The 20367-nt window shown below is 43.1% G+C and overlaps 1 protein-coding gene across 1 annotated transcript in view; it reads right to left on the bottom strand.

Moving 5' to 3' along the window:
- Positions 1–20367, bottom strand: part of LOC143099877 (potassium voltage-gated channel subfamily H member 7) — a 47121-nt gene that overhangs the window by 20779 nt on the left and 5975 nt on the right. The window contains exon 3 of the mRNA XM_076262786.1: positions 3799–3954. Coding sequence (XP_076118901.1) covers positions 3799–3954 — 156 coding nt within the window. The remainder of the gene's footprint in view (positions 1–3798; positions 3955–20367) is intronic.

Genomic DNA, 20367 nt, shown 5'->3' with positions numbered 1-20367 from the left:
TTGCATCTGGCGGGGAACAAACAACAACCAAAATGTTGAGACATCGCTCGTTTGAATGTCACTGGCCCATAGCATGAAGCCGAGAACAGTGCAGGTGAGCAGCTGGTCTAAAACAGTCCCCAGCTGAGGCAGACCAAGAGAAGTCATGAGCTAAGCAGGGTTTAAAAAGGCTATTCCAGTGCCTTTGAATAATGCTAAACAGTTTTCCAGGTGCACGCTCAGTATCAAAGGGACTTTAAATGAAAATGAGAAACTCCACTATGTTTATTAGATGAAAACAAATGTATCAAGAGGTGTCTTTTGGTTCTTAATTGGCCACTAGTCAGAGCTATACGTTCTTGAAATAAGTACTTAATTAGATACTGTTTTTCAGCACGGTTATTGCTAATCAAGGCCTGAACAAACACACACACACACACATTCAAATTCCCACGGTGTCCGTTATTCCCTTGTATTTGGCCCGCTTTGAAGATTATTGCATTAATAATTTAGTTGGTATAGATTTTTAAAAAAATCTATTGACAGTGCAGGTGACAAAGCCAACCCTCAGGAGCATCTTAATGGGACGGCTTTGAATTCTTGAAGAACTCAGCAGTTTGTGAAACATGACAACAAGGGGTGGAAAAAACACACACAAACAAACAAACACTGAGCTTAGTATCAGGTACAGTATCATGTTGGTACAGTAGCGTGCACAGAGGAGACACACGAGAGTGCTGCGCTCCACGGGAGGGTGCCTCTGAACCCGGCTGGGGCCAAAAACACAAAGCAAAAGCCGGGGCTGAAAGCGAAGCCGGACCGCGGAGGGAAACCTGAGGCGGGCCCGTTTCTCAGCGCCACCTTTACACGTCGCCACCGACGACCGATGCCAGCTGCCTACCAGCTGTCACATGCGCTCGTGTCACAACAACCTGGGCGCACAATGGTGCCACCGTGCCCCGACACAACTCGCGGACGAGGGGCACGCTCGCACCGCTGAGGCAGCAGATCCGGCCTGGGCATTTCTCGGCGTTGGACAAGGGATTTGGAAAGGGAAGCGGCAGGGAGGCAAAGTGGCGAGGGTTTCATACGGCGTGCTCATTAGAGCAGTCAGCAAATCTTCCCCAGACCCCAGGGGAGTGGGCTGACTTTAGTAACAGCAGAAAGTCACTAATTAGAAAACTAATATAAGGTGCTTTAAGGCTGTGGGATGAGGGCCTAGCGCTGCATGGCAGAGGGGGAGAATACAAGTTAATAACGCAGCCCTGGGGGTGGGGGGTGGGGAGTTGGGGATCACTACCGCTGCCTCACACGGCTCCATCTCCAACCCGCCTGTTCATACACTCAATCATGTCTGGCACTCCGGAGAGAGAAAAAAATAGCTCTTTGTTCAGCTATTTATGTGTCTACTGTAATGCAACGCAGAGCTATTGAAACTCAAATGTGGTGCCGGCTTGTCTTTGAAGAGGTGCAACTCTTCTTTGTGGAGACCCAAAAAAACAGAGAGAGAGTGAGAGTGCGCGAAAGGGAGCGTTTCGTAAGCGAGCCCTACTTAAGAGCCCGTGGCGAACAGGCCTGTTGTTGTGTGTTGCTCATTGCTTTAGTGAAGTTCAGATCTAACTGGCATGGAGCATTGCTCGGCTAGGATTGTTGTGTTGACGAGAATATTTTACAGCCGAGGACAACAGAAAAGGAGCTTTATGTCAAGATCAATGCTATGGAGAGAGCCTGTTGGGCTAATTTGCAATGCCATTAAATTGTGCATGGGTCACTGGACTGAGCACATTCAATTTCCCCTCTCAAAGCAACTATAATTTCGTACACAGATATTAGATCAAAGTGGGAGACTGTGCTTATAAATTGCTGTACAAGATGAAAAGGATAGGCAAATAAGGGGAATATCTGCCTTCTATGCTCTAGAGGTTTTATGATATTAATATAATGTCATATTAATATTCAGGTAAAGAGCTGCCCCAAAGAATGTAAGTGGATAGTGTAGGTTTTCTGGCAGCACTATAAATATGTGGATAAATGGCTCTTCCTGTACCCTCCTCAAACTGAGCGATGCTCTCAGCACAGATTTCGGAGTCAAACAGTTATACTCCATTGTTCAACGACGTGTTGCCATGGTACCATAAAATATGAATACCCAACCCCAAGAGAGGAAAAAAAATAGCTGTTCTCATTGGTCAATAAGGATCTTTGTCAGGGCACACACACACACACACACACACACACACACACACACACACACGCACCGCACACTTACGCACACACTCATTCACTCCATCACCCTGCTAACAGTGGATGGATTCCTGCTGAACAGAGAGGCGGCAGACTCCTCCCTCGCAGCTCACTCTGGGCTTAGCACCTCCGCTCCAAAACACGCAAAGGTGCCCTGTTGACATTTACATCCCCCGACAGAACCACAGTGGCCCAGGAGAAGACACACCCGCCCCCCCCCCCCCCCCTTTCCGCTCCACACATACACACACATCGAGCCCCCACAAGCTCATTGCCTCCAAGTCATCCACTCCCCCACCCCAACCCCCCTACAGTTCACACGGCACTGCTCAGTAAACCCACAGCTAAAAATATCCCTCGGCACACGAGAACAAAGAGCACTGAGAGCGGAATTCCAGAAATGACGAAGCAGCGGGAAAGTGGAGCAGGAGCGGCAGCCAAGCCTCTCATTAACCAACGGACTGACCCCCCCTCGATCGCTTGCCCTCGCCCTGGCCTCTGCAGTCGGGTGCTGACTACCTGTTCAGGTGCTTCACCCTCGTGCTACCAGTTTTGGTGCGCCAAGGTGGCGGAAAACGTGCGTTATACGCGGAGCGCTAGATCATTTCCGAAATTTCCCAGGGTCAAGAACAGAAATGTGCCTTGGGGTATGCCCAGACAACCTGAGCATACAACAGCTCGTCAATTAATCTGGATCTCCGGCCATAATTGCACACGCTGCATATGCAGATGAGCGTGGATAATCTTTTATTAGCATGGCAGACAATTATGAGATTGGCCAGCCACTAAGTAGAGGGGGAGCTGGAGGAGGCCAAGCTTTCTCAGGTCTGCTGATAGCCACCAAGGGCCTGCCGTCCAATTAGCCTGCTCTGCTGATGACCCCGCTCTCCTCTGCCAGCATGTCATCCATTTTAGAGGCTAGCCAGAGCTGAACTTGGGAGGACCTCCTTTTGAATGCCTGATTTTTTTTTTTTTTTACATTTTTTTTTTTGCACCAAGATGTTTTCATCCATGAAGAGGCCGCTTGGGGAAGGACCTTTACAGTAGTTGGAGGATAAGCTGTCCTCTTCCGCAGCCTATGGTTTGACAGTCTAATAAGCTAAATGGCTTAATCTATGCTGCCTGGAGAATAAGCAGCATTAATTATGTCATAATTACAGCTCAAGGTGTCAGAGCCGGCGTGACCGCTCATCTCATTACTGCTATATGTTTCCTGTTTACATCTGCACTGCGGCTACCCTTACATCTTACAGTTTTTACAACGGACATTTGAACACGATAATGTGCTTATGAGCTGGTCAGCGATGCTTGTATATCTAGAACGATACTGGGAAAAAGGGCAATGTTGAAATTGATTTTAAATAGAGAATGTGGCATCCTAATCATATGGATCTACCCTAAAGGCTACAATACATTAATCTCAGACATACCCTAAAACCTAAGCAATTAAGAAAATTCATTTATTTCAGAGCTTGTCATGCATTTACAGTTCAGTACTATCATTATTGGCATTATAGCTTTGACCTTTGACCTGCGTAGTGTCCAGCCAACAAGATGGTGGGCATGGAAACTCACGGTTCTCAGCCTTTGCTGGCGGTGTGACAGGGTAGTGCTCCAGCGAGTCACTGCTGCCATCGAAGAGCACGTAGTCGAAGTTGATGATGAACATCATCACCACGCCATCCTCGTTCTTCACCGGGATAATGTGTGTGTTGCACAGAAAATCGGAACCTAGAGGAAAAAGAGGGATGAGAGAGAGAGAGAGAGATAGATAGATAAATAAATAAATAAATAAAATGTCACATTTTTTTTCCGGCTGCAGCTTATTCTTTTCATCCTTGGATTATCTCTCTCATATGCTTAAACTGCTTTTGCACAAATAGAAGCCCATCTTGTCTGTGGAATGTGGGCAGCATGGGGCCGCTCTGTGCACAAGTGAGTGGTGAGTCGGAACACAGTGTCCGTGTAATGGGAGAGGCAGAAAAAAAAAGCCCAAAACAACACGGTAGCATTTACAGTGTCAGGCCCGCAGTGGTCAGCAGACCCTCAGCGCCACTCCAGGAGGCATTTAGCGTTGAAAAGCCCATTCAAGTAGACAGCAGGGCTCGTGTGTGTGTGGGGATGTGTGTGTGGGTTGGTGGGGGGCTCAGTCAGTTTGAATGAGAGGGTGGTGTGTGGATAGGTGATGAGAGTAATACAGCAGACCTGGACCCTCTCAGCGCCAGCTCCACCTCCCCTGTGTCTGTTTTCTCCGTCCCTCATCCTCCAGACCCCCCCCCCCACCCCCTCCTCCACCTCCTCCCCCTGTGAGTGCCCAACGCGGTGCAGCCTCCGCATGTGGCCTGCCCAGACACGTGGGGGCCCCGGGGCTTAGCTGGACATGCACCGGGCAGACAGGACGAGGGTAAGAACACAATGATTTCAGCCACTGCCCCTCTGCTCGTGAGCCTCGGGGATGCCAATACTGCCCTCCCTCTCCTCCCTATATTCCCCTCTCCTCTCCCCATGTCCCTATCTCCCTCTCAGACCAATCCATCCCTCATTGGTGATCCGATGAGCTGCCTCCCAAAGCCCCTTTAGTGGTTGGCTGAATCCATTAGCAAAAAACCCTCTTGTCTTGTGCACATGATGAAGTGATAGCTGGTGCTCAAAGGATTAGTTGGGAATATTTGGGTGTCTGGACCACAAAAGGTTCACTTTTTCTTTATCTGTCCGCTGAAGCCACGGGCCAGCTATAGCAAACATACATTAAGCCAGTCCGCAGTAGGCATGAAAGGGATTTATTTTTAGATGAAAGGGAAGGCGACACTTGAGTGCTTTACATAATTGTACTGTAATGAGGGTAATAAGTTAATAAGCAGTGTATTGTGTTTTATGGTGCAGGAAGACGTATGGTTTAGCTGAGGTCATTTGCATTAAGATGGTCAGTTTTAAACCTGCTACATTGTTGTGGTGATATATAGCTGACATCACCATCAGTGTCTATGAGTGCTGGCTTTTTTATTTTAACCATATAGCTTTTAAAACAAAGGCAGATCTATAGGGTTAAAGGAAGGGTTAATCACACAATCTCTGTATGCCCATGGGAAGGTAGATACAGTACTTGTTAGAAGGAATAGACCATGACATACCTAGAGATTGCTATGCCAATATCACACATTCAATTGTTCAGTTTAATAATTGGTTTACACACCTTTTAGCAAGCCATGTATATCTACTGTACAGAAATAATACACCAAGCATATATACTGTAGTATGCCAAGAGTTTCTTGTCTTATGTAGTTTTCTTGAGACAAATTATAAAAAGGAGGCAGTTTTAAGGTCTGCTTCTCTGTGGTCTTCTATGTTTTCACATTAAAATGTATTAGCAGTCTAACTGTAACATTTCAAATAGGCATTAGTGAGGAAATAACTCAAGTTAGTAAGGACAGCTATTTTTTGGAAGGTCGTATTGTGGATTTTGCCTCATAATCCACCCCGGAAATGTCAAGGACTGATAGGCCTTAAAATAAGTGAGGTACATAGGGGAATTATATTTTGAGCTATGTGGCAATTATTCATCATTCAATGGACATTTTATTTGAAAAGCTGAGAGAAATACAGTTTCCATAAATCTAAAGGGCACATAAAGAGAAAATGATGTATTCATTCTATATGTGGCTGTGCCATCCTTATAATGAACATTGCTAAATACTGTTGTAAAGACATCTGCCTCAGATGAACCATTAAACTGCTGTTCCATGTGACTAGTAAAGCAAATTTGATCCCTTTTGATGAATGCATTTTCTTTACCTGAACCCGACCCTGAAAGCATGTCAGTAATGAGACAGGATTTTACATTTTATAGAAAGAATTACATGATAGACATTAAATGGTTTATCTTAGAATAAAATGTAATCCTTGAACACTCACAAAGGTAAGCTTTATGCTACTGTGTTGTTAATGCAGCTAATTGACTAAATTAACATTTTAAATAAAATGCAAGAAATACAACGTTTTTGGACCATATAATACTTGCTATCTGATCCAAACAACAGCAAGTTGTTTTTTTAACTTGCATAAAACACTGTCCTGTGTCATATATACAATGCGGGTAATGCACAGGAAATTACTGTATTAGAATTGAATGTCAGTCAAGGTAAAAAATGTGATGCTGATTGATGTGATGATTTCACACTAGCAGGGAATTCATTTGGAGGCTGGTTTGTAGCTCTAATGTGCTTTAACATTTTTGCCATTTTGTAAATCTGAGAATCTGAGTCAGACTTTACAGCCCTATAACATATCCTTTCTGGCCTGATCATATAAATGTGAATTTAAACATTCCAAAAGATTGCCAAAAGGAACAACCATGATTACAGTAAGTATTTGCAACATACGAGTCAGTCAGCACACATTTTATTTTTTTCCCCAGTCTCTTGTCAGACTGTACCTTTCTTAACACTGGACAGTAAGCCACAGGTGAAGCTTTCTGCTGATTGATTTAATGGACTGATTAATCAGAGGGTGCACTTCCTTGACTTCATCATTGGTCGTGTTTTTTTTTTTTTTTAAACTTCAACACAGGCCTTTCCCAGATGAGCATGTCTAACCTTGTTATAAACGGCAGTATGCAACACTGCTCCACACACGCAGTGTTCCTCTGAGGGCCTTGTGTATCTATCAACTACAATCACAATAATGGTACAGGAAAATCTATGTCCATGACATGAGGGGTCAATACATGTATTTACAACTCCCAGCAGATGCTTCCCTTCACAACACTACGGCTTCACCTTTACATCACTGTCTGTGCCACCAACACCAGACCATCTGATGCATGCCTTTTCTAAACTAGCACACTGGTTACTCTATACCTTTATACTAGTATACTACAGTATACTACAGTATACTATACTATACTATACTACATTATATTATACTATACTAAACTATACTATACTATACTACATTATATTATACTATACTACTGTATACTATACTATACTATACTATATTATACTATACTATACTATACTACATTATACTATATACTATACTATACTAAGCTACACTATGCTATACTACATTATACTATATACTATACTATGCTATACTACATTATACTATACTATACTATACTATATTATACTATACTATACTATACTATACTAAGTGAGCACATGCACAGTTATTTTCAGGGATTTACTGCAACATAACATTTGTTATGGAAAGAGTGTCCTCCAGGTATGTTTCAGACAGCATAAGGGTGAATCAATCTGAAGCGGCATGATATAAACAGAGGCCACAGGGACCTTGTTGATAACCTCTCCAGCATCCATAATGCAGTGCAAAGGTACACAGGCAAGCATTGCAAGAACTGCAATCCACTGATTCATATAAAAGGAACCTGAAAATCCTAACTCTGACCCTGAAGCTTAAACTTCACTAATACTCTAAGCTGCGTTCTCCAACTTTAATTATCCGATCACAGAAATCATTTTCAAAATCTGGACGAAGCACTGATGTATCTGCTCATGAGCTGCCCATGCAAGAATGATTTTGAGGATGGATTTTACGGTGAGTGTTCTTGCCTTATTGGGGCTGTTAGCAAGCCATGGCACACCAACGGCACACCAATGATGAGAATTAAGAATACAAACTCAAGCCCACTCAGCACATTCAACTACATAAACAGTCGCTGGCTAAATACGGAGATGACTTGTTAAATGAAAATAAACTACATAAACACACAGTCACACGCACACACACACACACACACACAGAGACACACACACTCACACAGACAGACAGACACACACACACACACACACACACACACACACACACACACACACTCTTGGACTCTTTTTGTCTGTGTTTCTCCCCCTTTCCGCCAAGAACTCCCTTTATCTCTTCATGTGGCCTGTCCTTTGAAAATGGAGGCTTGCGTGTGTTTTCCCCCTCGAGGCGGGGTACCTGATGTGCGGCGAGCGGGCAGATCAAACAGATCCCCCGTACAGCCAATGCAAATGCATTCTGCCAGCCTACACACACACACACACACACACACACACACACACACAGACACACACACACACACACACACACACACACACACACACACTCCCCTGGCTTGTGGATGCACATTTTGCAACGTTCACAGGGCCTCCCTCCCCTGAGCCGGCTCATGCGGCCAGCCTGTCAGCTGCATTCATTAGCAGTGCACTCGCTGTCTGACTATATATAACTAGCTCCTGTTGGAGCGCATTAGCTATGTCAGCCTATAATAGGGGTGGCTGGCTGACTGCTTGGGGAGTAAAAAAAAAACGGGGGTCGTCTAATTTGATCAAGATGTATTTGTGGAGTTGATGGATGGGACATTTTTTTGGGGGGGGAAAAGTGCACTTCAGGTTAAGTTTTCCATACTGCTTTATAAAAGAGCACCTCAGCGACTTGGTCGGTGCTGGGTTGTTAGACTGGACAGAGATTTCTGAATAGCATGTGATTCAGTAGTTTTGGAATGGCAAAGGATCCACACATACAGTCAGTGGAGGAAGAATTTTGTTCACCTTCAGGTGCCCTAGAAAATTGTGTTGTGCTGTCCTCAAAAAGTTCCACTGTTATACGTACTGGGACAGGCAGCACTTATCCATAAAATTGTCATGGCTAGCGAAGACCAAAGGGTAAATACAGCACTACAATTTCTTTCCAGAAATGAGCTATGCACCTGGGTTAGTATATATTATTTGACCAAAGGGTTTTTAAATACAGCACTACAACTTCTTTCCAGAAATGAGCTATGCACCTGGGTAAGTATAAATTATTTGCGAAACTGCAGTTGGACGCTCCCCTCTCCCATCTTTGTTTAGCTTCCTGAAAATGGGCGTAATCTCCAATTTAGAAGTAAAGCCTGCTGAATACAATAAGCCCAACTTGATCATTCATTAATTTGTTAGCTGTGGCGATTGCGATTCCCTCTCACCTGCTGAGTGGCTCTGGCAGACCATTTCTGAAAAGCCATTACCTCAGGCGTGAGGGGAGCCGTGTGGCTTACTGGCAGATAATGCAGCGGAAGCCTGTTTGGGCAATTACCTCAGCACAGCAGATGGAAAAACAATAGCATCCTAAAGAGGTTAGCTATGGGGCGACCACTCATCCTGACTCATGCTGAATGTCACCTCTCCTCAAGTAAGAAGCGTGAGGAAACAACTTCCCTCGGAAACATAACGCACGGAGACAATGTGGCCGAGGAGGAATTTATCGAAGTTATTCACCACGAGGCCCCTGTGCCTTCTGCTCCGCAACATGAGGAGAATTTCTCCAAATGGAAAATTAGATATCACACTGGTCTTTACAAAAAAAAGTAAGACAGAAAGTGGAATAGAGAAAGATGCTGGGATATTGTCTACTTTTTCAAAGAAATCAGGAGCTGAAATCATGGCAGACAAGAGGTTCATTTTCACCCTTTGATAGTCATTATAAATGATTGTTGAGGCAGGCAGGTTTCAACATGCTGATTGAACAGAGAATTCATGGCTTGATTCTCTGCCAACAGGGACCGTGGGGCCAGACTGGTGCCAAGTGAACAAAGTGTCTAGATCTTGACACTGACCAATCAATCCTGGAATTTATTAGCACTATGCTATTTAAGGAAACTTTGATCGAATGCAGAGGGATAAAATAGCTCGGAATCAATGGATATCACCACTACCATAGCTTCTTTCTTTCTGTGAGGGATGGAGAAGCTCTGGCTCAATGTCCTCTCATTCTTTCTTTTCTTTCCTTCTTTTCAATTTCCTTTTTCTTTCTTTCTTTCAATATCTTTTTTTCTTTCTTTCTCTGCAATTCATTCAAATAAATAAATAAATAAAAAAACACATGTCTTCTGTTCATCTGAAGCAGGCTTCATCTTTCACAGTCCTTTAATTATATGTGTGTGTGTTTACTCGATTTAATACCTTCTCCATGTCTGTATATTACATGCCTGTGAGGTGGCTGTGGAAATAGTGTCAACACAACAGATAACTCCTCTTCTGACAAGACTTGCCATTTCAGCTGAAGGGCTATATTTACACTGCCATATTGGAAGACACTAATGGTAACACTGATCCTGAGAGAAGGAGCATTCTTGACAATTTTGGTCCAAAATCTGCCACTACTAGTCCAGTCCTAAGTTGTGTCATTGTGATTATGTCTGTTCCCTAAGTGGGAGTCTAGAAATCACAAAGACTCTATCAAGCATACATACCATGCTATGTACATAAATATACCCATCATTACACACCAAGGATGTTTGTTTAAATACTTACTGTTGTGCAATAATGAGCTAAAATGGAGTCATATGTGTACATGTGTACAGACACAAGGAAACTCTGCTGACGCTGTTGTTCTACTCCCCCGAATAGCGGCTGCTTCACTACAGTAACTGCTGTGTTGGCACCAGTGCCCCGTGTTTGTGATGAAGAAAAGATGAATTTGGTATGATTCATGCAACCATACGCACCAAAAATAAACCTCACTCTGAGCAATAAACTAAGCCAGCATTTTCATAGGTTACCATGCGTGAGCAGCGGCGTATGATTAAGCATCGAAGGGGCCAAAAAGTAATTTCTTTTTTGAAAGCCGCTGGTGTCAGCGCATTTTAAATTAGGGGGCATTCATCATGCTAAGTCACGTGTGCTCAATCATCCACTCATTTCAATAACATGGTTATTAAGGACTTGCACTCCCTCTACAACATCAGGCTTCCCTTCCACATACTCCCAGGTGTATCTTAAATAGCTATACAGCACTCTTCATTTGGTGAAATGTCCTCCCCCTGCCCATTTAAATAATGAAGATTTAGTGTATTGATGTAGGCAGATTTCATCAGGCACTGACACCCACGTCATGAATGTTCATGAAGAAAACAAAATTCAATATTCTAATGGCAGGTACAGTAGAGTAGCATTATCATATGCAATTTATGCATTTATTTATTTACAAGAGTTAAGAGAACTGTGTTACACATTTCAGATGAACTGCTCTTAAAAGAGTGAATCATGTTTACTATGACTGTTCAAAGCCTTTAGTATCCCTGCAGAATCAGAGCTTATCTGAATATGTCAGCTATGTAATTAGAGACATGAGTCGGTCAAATTAGTTTGGTCCAGTTGAAATTACAGTCCTCCTGATGTGATGTTGGCAAACTAATGTAATTAAGTCTTAATTTTGTTTGTGTGAATATGCAATGAAATGTTCTACTGCAGATTTCAAAGCCGTGCTGCTATTCCTTTCAAGTCTGACTAAGAGTTTAACAACCCCAGCCCCCCCAAAAAAACCCCAGCACTAAAGCAAATATATCTATTTTTAAAAGCAAAATAGACATTTATTATATCTCTATATACTATGCAGAAGGACTATTTCAGACCATTACAGCAGCTGTGAGTTCTCGTGTGCCCATCAAAAGGTGTTTTGGGCTGATACATTTCCTGGAAATGTCTCTCTAGGAGCTCATTTCACCAGTACGGGTGCACTTTGCAAGCCCTATCTCTGCATCACACACACACTCTCTCTCTCTCACACACACACACACACACACACACACACACACACACACACACACACACACACACACACACACACACACACACACACGAGGGGAGAGAAGCAGAGGATGCCAGACAAGGCCCTTCACTTCACTCTTCTACCTGTCTCTCAGCAGACGTTAAATTCGGGCCACAGGGGAATGCAAATGGTATTGATCAAAACATTTTTCTACCTGACTGCACTTCCTCTTGGGGAAGCCTTTTTTTAATATCGCACACATCCATCAGCCGAGAGAGATAGCTCTTTGTCTGCCGGACTTCATCGGAGCGAACAAACACTCAGTCCGGCTGGCGGCTGAAGGACATCTGTCTTTAGTGAGCAGATAAGGACAGGGCCGATCCTCCGTATCATTGAAAGGTTACGCAGTCAATCATTCTCCCGCCCCGTTTTTGGATTTGGACAAGGGGAAACGAGCGGACCCCTCTCAGCCAAAACGGCCCTGACTCAGCAGCTTTGGGAGGTAGCCCTGCTCCTCACCCATAAATTGAAGGTGCATGAAGGTCAGTTCGCATTTCAAGATGATGGAAATTTTTCATTCGATTCCATTTCCACCATCAATAATTAAGGCACACACTTCTCATTTAAGACATCCGGCAGTGTCCGTCTACAGCTGGGGAGGTATTTCCCAGGTGCTCGTTTCTCAAGGCCACCTCCAGGATCTCTGCACTTTCAAAACATGACCGGAGGTAATAACTTGGCCATACAAACAAAAATAGTGACTTCTGTCTTTTCATTCAATTGAGGAATGTACTCTGAATTTGCACACCTGACAGACAAATAAATCTCTTTCAGATCAAATGTAAGAGCACTGTAACTAGGAAAGTCATCTGTGTTCGAAGTACTAAGATGTCTTCAGCTTTAAAAAAGGGTAGGCCCTATACTGTAGCTAATTGCAGTTGCTCTGCAGGGTAACAAGATAGTACCACTGTAAGAGGTAGTTAATCACATAGCCTCCCTTACCTCACAACACACACCCAAAGAAATCTGATCACTCTAATCACTTTAGGACATTTTGCTGTTTAACTGCGTTAAAGCGCCACAGCTTATCTCACATTGGGCCAATGATGCCAGGGCTCTACAGTGCGCCCATTTCACTCGCATATGCGAGTAAAAATGATGACGTGCGAGTGCAAAAAAAGATTTAGGCGCACTGGTGCGAATGACTTCTAACCATGTCAATGTTTGTCTACAAAATACACCGCAACATCGAGAAACAGTACTGGTGCAAACCATAGAATCACGTCGCGAATGCAGCATAAAACTACACCTCCCATCAACGTTAGCAGTTTCGCGTTGGGACTCGATAGTAGTAGTCGCTTCTATGAAATCCATGAGCGCGCAGAGAAAGCGGAAAGTTAGACTAGCCAGCCAAGATGAAAAGATTGAAGAAATTAGTTCTTCCGCCTTCTATCCACCGAATTAATCGGATATAGGAGGAACAGGATAAGATTCTGAGAATGCAGTGAGAGAAGGAAAGGTAACCTAACATGCTTTTTAGCCCAGTTGACGTATTGGCTGCAATATGCAAAATATAGCTGTAGCGAACAGGCATAAAAGTAGCTTCCCGTAATACTCCCATTTTATTCAAAGGTAGAACGCTACTGACAACTCCAGGCTTCCACGCATGCTTGTTTGTTTACACCGAATACAAGCTTAAGTGCAAAACGAGTGTAGGCCTAACGTTTGGCTACTGCCCCCAGCAATGCAGATATTTCAAATAAAAAAATAAAAGTATAAAAATATATATATATCCTTGATTAGACTATGTTTTGTGGAAGAGAAAATTGACTGTTTTAGTAGTAGTATTAGGCAGTATGCAGTCAGATAGGTCACATGGGCATATTTGGATTAGCTACAGGTGGATTCACAAATAAATAAATTAGCCTACATTTGGCAGGATACTTGATATACAGGCTAAATGTAAATATGGCAATGTATTATATTATTTTACATTAACAAAATGTAGGAAAATAAAACAGACTGAAAATAAAGTAGGCACTGATCTTTAAAATCCTGTTTCCTGTAGCCTAAATGTTGTCAGTCATTCTTAATATTCGCAATTGGTGCACTGGCATGTTTAACTGTTAGCTGCAGTGTAATGTTAGATTATGTGTAAGTTAAGTACAGAACTGACTGTGCTCCCAAATTTTTGTCTGTGCTCCTAAATTTTTTAACTTGGGGGCACAAGTGCTCCTGGAAAAAAATGTTAGTGTAGAGCCCTGGATGCTCCACGTTTTGGACATATCTCAGTGACCACATCTTTATGTACTCTTCAATCAGCCTCATCTAAAAGGCAAAATGCACTTCCTGTTGGTGAAAGGGAGGTTAATTAAATGAACCCAAAGATGGAGACGGAGCCATTGGTGTCAGTAAGTGTGAAACAAGTTTAGGCATGCGGTCATCTAGGCCTGTTTGCTCTCATCACGGATATCATTATGCGCCGGCCAATGCATTAGTGTAATATGTGTCAGGTCCCTGTCTCTGCTAAGCATCCAATTATGGAAATAAATGAAACCTAGGAAGTGACAGAGCAATCTGTTTGGGTAGGAAACAATCAAAATCCATCGGTTCCCTAGGGACAGGTGCTGAAATGTAGACCAACGCTAACAAAAAACCCCAAAACATAACATAATCTCTGAGGAGAGAGGCTCTTCCATTTGTTTGGTGAGATGCCTATTGATTTAGTTGCCCCTCACCCTCCCGAACAGATCTGAGGTGCAGTCAAATTCGGCAAACATTGGCGAACGTTTGTGGTGAACATGTTTTCTCCGAACAGTTCAATTTGAACGGTTTGGTGTCAATATTCCATTGTAACGGTAACTGCATTGTTGCCTTCGTAAAGCTCACGTCCAGCTCCACTGTATGTTCACGAAGAACTACCTCCTCAGACTGTTTGTGAGTGTTTGCAAATGTTCGTCAAAAACTCAAGGCAAACAGAAACCTGTTTGCAAACGTTCGCTTATGAAATACTATATGGGAATTTAGATACTTGATGTTTTGAGTTGCACCTATGGCCTATGACATAGTGATCAAAAGTAATTTAAGGTGAATCAATCATGATGATACATTCATGATGATTAATCTTCAATAATATCAATGCATGTAATTTAGCACATACTATAAGTGCATTTATATACTGCTCAAAAAAATTAAGGGAACACTTACAGTTTTCCACAATTGTTAAAACACATTTTTTGAAACCTTCCACCCTTTCTCCATTCTCAAACTACATTCACAGAATGTCTGACAGTTTTACTGAAAACCAAACAGTGTCAGAGTACCGATCCAGTGTATGATTGAAGTGTTCCCTTAATTTTTGAGCAGTATATTTGCATGGTACTGTTGACTTGTCAGTGCTTGTGTTAGGAAAGGAAGAAGGCCTCATGTGCACCTACTGCAGCACAGAACACTGCTCTTAAAAACTAGCAGCCACACGGTATATAAAGAATGAATACTGTATGCCATACAGTACATTCAACATAATATCATTTCATCTGTCTGATACAAATTCCACAAATGCACTGAGGTTAAATTGTTAGAAGGATAAACCTTAAATCGTCAAATGTTTGCTTTGCAAAAAAGTATTATAATATGGACAAAAAGGTTCTGTATGCTAGGCCAGTTGCATAACCACGAATCAGATTTAGACTGCTGCTTTGGACTGTTCTGTTCTGTCTGTCACAGTGCATCCAGAGGACGACGGGATGGAGTGAGCCACGGTAAGCAAACCCTGGCAAAACAGAAGCGGTGTAGACATCGGACAGAAGGGTAACCAAGGAGTTCCATTACCACCTTGATTGAATGAATCATTAAATAGGAAAGAGCATTTCCAATCAACAACATCCACAACAGTGATCCTATTCAAATGTTTAAGGTAGACATTTGAATAAAAAAAGAGTGTTCAGAAAAACATGGAGAAAACAAAATGGTTAATCAAAGACTAAACAGACAGTCTTACTGGAATCACAGAGAGGGAGATAAGTGTTTCCTCTAGTATTTCCTTAGTAGCGGGGACAGGCTGGCTTGGCATGCGACCTCTAGCCATCTTTGCCTCAGGTGTTTAATTTCTATTTTCTTTAATCATTTTGTATTTTTTAAATAACTGTAAGGCTCAGTCATAAGGCTGTTTTGACCTTTTAAAAAGAATAACAGGGATTCTGGGAGTTTATCCTTGGGTCAATTTGTGAAATTCTGGTTTCTAAACACCATTTTAACGTAGTTTGAGAGGGACAGAAATGCTAAAGACAGGCCTGTCTTCTGTCTGACTCACATGAACATTCCCCATGCATTATTATGACCACCGCGCAGCGAAGCGGCGGTCATATAGGTTTAGTCAGATTTTTTTTTTCTTTCTTCTTTTTCTTTTTCGCATGTCCAAATTTCCGTCAAGGATTCTGGGACACTGTAAGACCGGGGTACACGAAAATTGGTTGGCATGTAACCCCACATGGATAGCATGGAACCTTCTTTTTTCGTTTTGATCTGTAGCCCCCCCGCTGGACTGGACCCCCCGAAAGAAGGGTAGGGCAGACACAGTTTTCTGTGAATATCTTGAGAAACGTAGGGCCTAGGATGACCAATTTTTTGCGTATGTTTGCCTCCAGGGGTCATGTAAACCCATTCCATATGCACACATGTGCATAAACAGATACACACGCACACACATACATTCACAGTAATCCTACGTATGACACATACTCACACGGTAGACATATATACGCATGCATGCACATGCACACACACAGGCACATTAACAGGCACACACAAGCACATGCACATGCACGCACACACACCCACCCACACACACATAAACATAAACATGTACACGCACACATGCACACAATTCAAGAATTTCTCAGAATTATGAACAGGCAAGATGGGGGTGGGGTTGTATAAAATGTATATTACATGTGAAATCTATGAACTAATCATGTTTTGGTACTTGTTGTCTAGCAGATACCAGTGAGAATTGAGTGTGCATAATGCAATACAGTGAGACAGTTAGAATCATATATGCCTTTCAGCGTGACTTATTTTTGTGGAAAACATGTGCTGGACTGGGCGGCGGTCATATTTTGTACCGCTCTGCGGTACATCTAGTTATTCCTCACTTCACTGCTTAACTTAATGAAAAATATATACTGACACCGCTACAGTTACTTAACTCACTTTGACAATGGAGAGAGCGTTTAGCCTACTTGGTTTCTGATAGAATTTTACATCCTGAAAAACATTTTACATCTGAAAATGTTTGCAGAAACACAACTACAGACTTTGTTTTGCTGAATGGAGCTGCAAAAAATCAATTAATCTCCCTTCTTTGCTTTGGTTATAGCCCATGATCCACAATACCTGTAGGCTATCACAGCGAGTGCTCATTCTTTCCCCAAACTGTGTATCACTGCCACATTTGCTACAATGCCATCATTCTATTCTTCAATATAAGCCTACAAGTCGATCTCCTATACATTTTGCCTGCCTATCATAGTTCTGCATGTCAAATGTAATGTGCAACAGCCTGTGATTTCTATTTGAATAGACTAGACAGGCTAATTTATGACATCCCTATGAATGCATTATTTAAGTTGTAGGAAACATGAAAGAAATGAATGACAGACAGCTTTATGCACACATTCTTCATGTCAACTAGAAGGGCACTCAGAGACCAAGTTTTACATTTGCCCTCATTGTGATAAAATACCCTTTAGATGTGGATGCAATGGTTTCCTCCTAGAGAAAACACAGGACGTGGTGAAGAAAAAACAGTGGCACCATCAGGCCTCTCTGAATCATCCCCCTCCCAACTCTGGTGGGCATGCCGGTGATGCAATCTGACAGGGTTGTGGTTGCAGGGGGTGGGTGAAAGGAGGCTTTTTCCACACAACAGTACGTAGCCGCAACCAATTGGATTGGGGGAGATCTAGGGGTGGGGCTGGACAAGGCTGGGGAGGAGAGAGGCCCAGCTAGCCCTTTGTTTGTGCTGGGGGAGATCTAGGGGTGGGGCTGGACAAGGCTGGGGAGGAGAGAGGCCCAGCTAGCCCTTTGTTTGTGCTGGGGGAGATCTAGGGGTGGGGCTGGACAAGGCTGGGGAGGAGAGAGGCCCAGCTAGCCCTTTGTTTGTGCTAGGCCGACCATGTGGCTTTCTCTCGCCTCAGTGAAGCGCCAGCGAGCCAGACGCCATGGCCTACATTCATTTATAAACATGGTCAATGCCAGTCACCATTGGAAAACCACAAGCTTGTCTTGTGACAAGGGCAACACTTCCGCTGGGTGAATTTTAAGGTGTTCAATGATCACTCAATGATCTTGTTTTTAAAGTTCATGGTGCAACAAATTTCCCTCACGGGATCAAAAAAGTATATATACTTATACAACAAGGACTACTGAAAGACCTTGTGTATGCTTTCGAATGTCCAAGCAATATGCTATTCTACAGTAAATATGACTATTATTTAAACAAATGCACAATTGTGAAACAAGGACTTCTTTCAGTATTAGGAAGGTCACTTCAACTCATGATCTTCAATTGATATTATTTATCTAACTTTATAACTTAGTAGAAAACAGTGTTATAACACTTATAAGAAAATCAATATCTTTATACTAAAATTCTGCCAATTCTGCTCACTATTTTGAGAGTTATGGTAGACATATTACAAATCAATTAATTAATTAACACTTCCTCTAAAAGAATCTTCAGGAATCTTCATGAAGAATCTCATCTTCCTTTAAAATAATCTCTCTGTCTCACAAACCATAATATTGAATCCCAAGATAGTCATTTTGAGATGTCTTCACCAACATCAGCCAAGACGAATAACAGGGTTAATTGTGTGCCCACAGCATGGCCTGTGCTAATGGTTATGGACATCGTACTGCCTGGCTAATGCAACACTGTGAAATGGGTGACCATGCGTTTAGCCCTCATTAATAACACCGGAGAACACTATAAGTGTTCTCCCCAGTCTAACGAGGGACACCCAGGTGCTCAATGTGAAAGCAAGTTGAACAGAAAGATTTTTCTCTTTTTCAGAGATGATAGACAAATCTTAGGGTCAACATTTCAGGAAATGGCAGAAATAATTGGCCATGATAGGATAGAAGAGGAAAACAGTGAATAAATGGGCTGCGCTGCAGGCAAAACAGAGAAGGGTCAGAAAAGATGTGAAACGTAGGAAAGCAACGCTGCTATCTGCCACTCAAACTGGACTGTAATTTCCACCACACGGGTATGTGCGAGCAATTCAAGGTTATTCATTATGCATTTTTACAGCTAATTGATTGAGGGTTTTTTTTATAATTGTAACTCACAGCCATGCTTTGCCTCTCATTAAGCTCTAATTGTGGACAAGTCCATCACCTAGGGCTCACCAACACTCAATGTACAGACTCCTTACAATTCACACTTTGTTTGCAGCTTGTCCTTTTTATATTCAGAAGTTAATTTGAACTCAATTTGCACCAAGACAGCAAAATACATAATGTCATGAGGAATACTGGATAAGTCTTGAATTAGTCAGTATTCAAGTTCTGTAATACTGCAACACCACAAAAGCTTGGGAAGCATCTCAGTAGTATAGAGTAGTGTAGTATGGGAAGCATCTCAGTAGTATGGAGTAGTGTAGTATAGGAAGCATCTTAGTAGTATGGAGTAGTGTAGTATGGGAAGCATCTCAGTAGTATGGAGTAGTGTAGTGTAGGAAGCATCTCAGTATAAGTGGGTCATACACTTGAAGAAATGCTAGGCTTTGTTGATGGGTTGGGTGTAATTTGGAGGCAAAATACTGGCCACAGTGATGGCATGAATATTGGCACAGATTTGGGCTGCAGCAGATGGGAAACTTGTGATAGGCTTATAAAGGCTTGCTGGTGTTATTTGTTAAATTAGAGGCATATCTTGATGCTCTGGACAGGAATGTGCTGAGCGTCTGCGATGAGCAATCTCCTCTCTCCCCCCAGCCCCCCCCACCCCCTCCTCCACGCCATTATTCAACTTCTCCCTGCATACTGCACATCTCCTGATCAAGTAAAACCTGCATGATGAAACTCATTCCAAACCGGGGCTTTCATCCGACAAATCTGCCGCGGAGAACATTTCCTGTGCCCTGTCGGAAGCAGACAATCGCTCCGCGGCGCGCCATACAGCCAGACGCTTGGCCTGGCCTCGCCCTGGCAACCTGAGTCCCCCAAATTAAACCTGATATTTTATTTTATTTTATTTTAGACGCTCGTTACTCTGATGGGCTGACGTCACTGTCATACAGGGCTGAACCTGGGCTGAGTCGCAGGGCTGTGGCGGGGCGCGTGGGTAACCGGAGAGGTGGATGGGTGGGGTGTGGGGTGGGGTGTGGGGGGATTGGGAATATGAATAATGCATGCTCGTTTTCAGAGGCAGTCGTCTGGATCGCACGCAGCAGCACACACACACCTTACGAGTCACCCTCAGCGGCCCTCACGCTGACCAACAGACGGGGAGCCCTCTCCCAGGGGAGGAGGAGGAAAACAGTGGGGGAGGCAGGCGGGGGTGGGGGGGGGGTGTCGGGGTTGTGTGACGGGGCCTCCATCTGTGAAACC

Source organism: Alosa pseudoharengus, unplaced genomic scaffold (assembly GCF_046254945.1).
Source record: "Alosa pseudoharengus isolate Yale_2024_CS ecotype anadromous, Long Island Sound unplaced genomic scaffold, YU_APseudo_1.1 YU_APseudo_1.1_scf_3, whole genome shotgun sequence".
NCBI classification, from domain to species: Eukaryota; Metazoa; Chordata; class Actinopteri; order Clupeiformes; family Clupeidae; genus Alosa; species Alosa pseudoharengus.
This window is presented reverse-complemented; position numbering and strand designations above follow the sequence as displayed.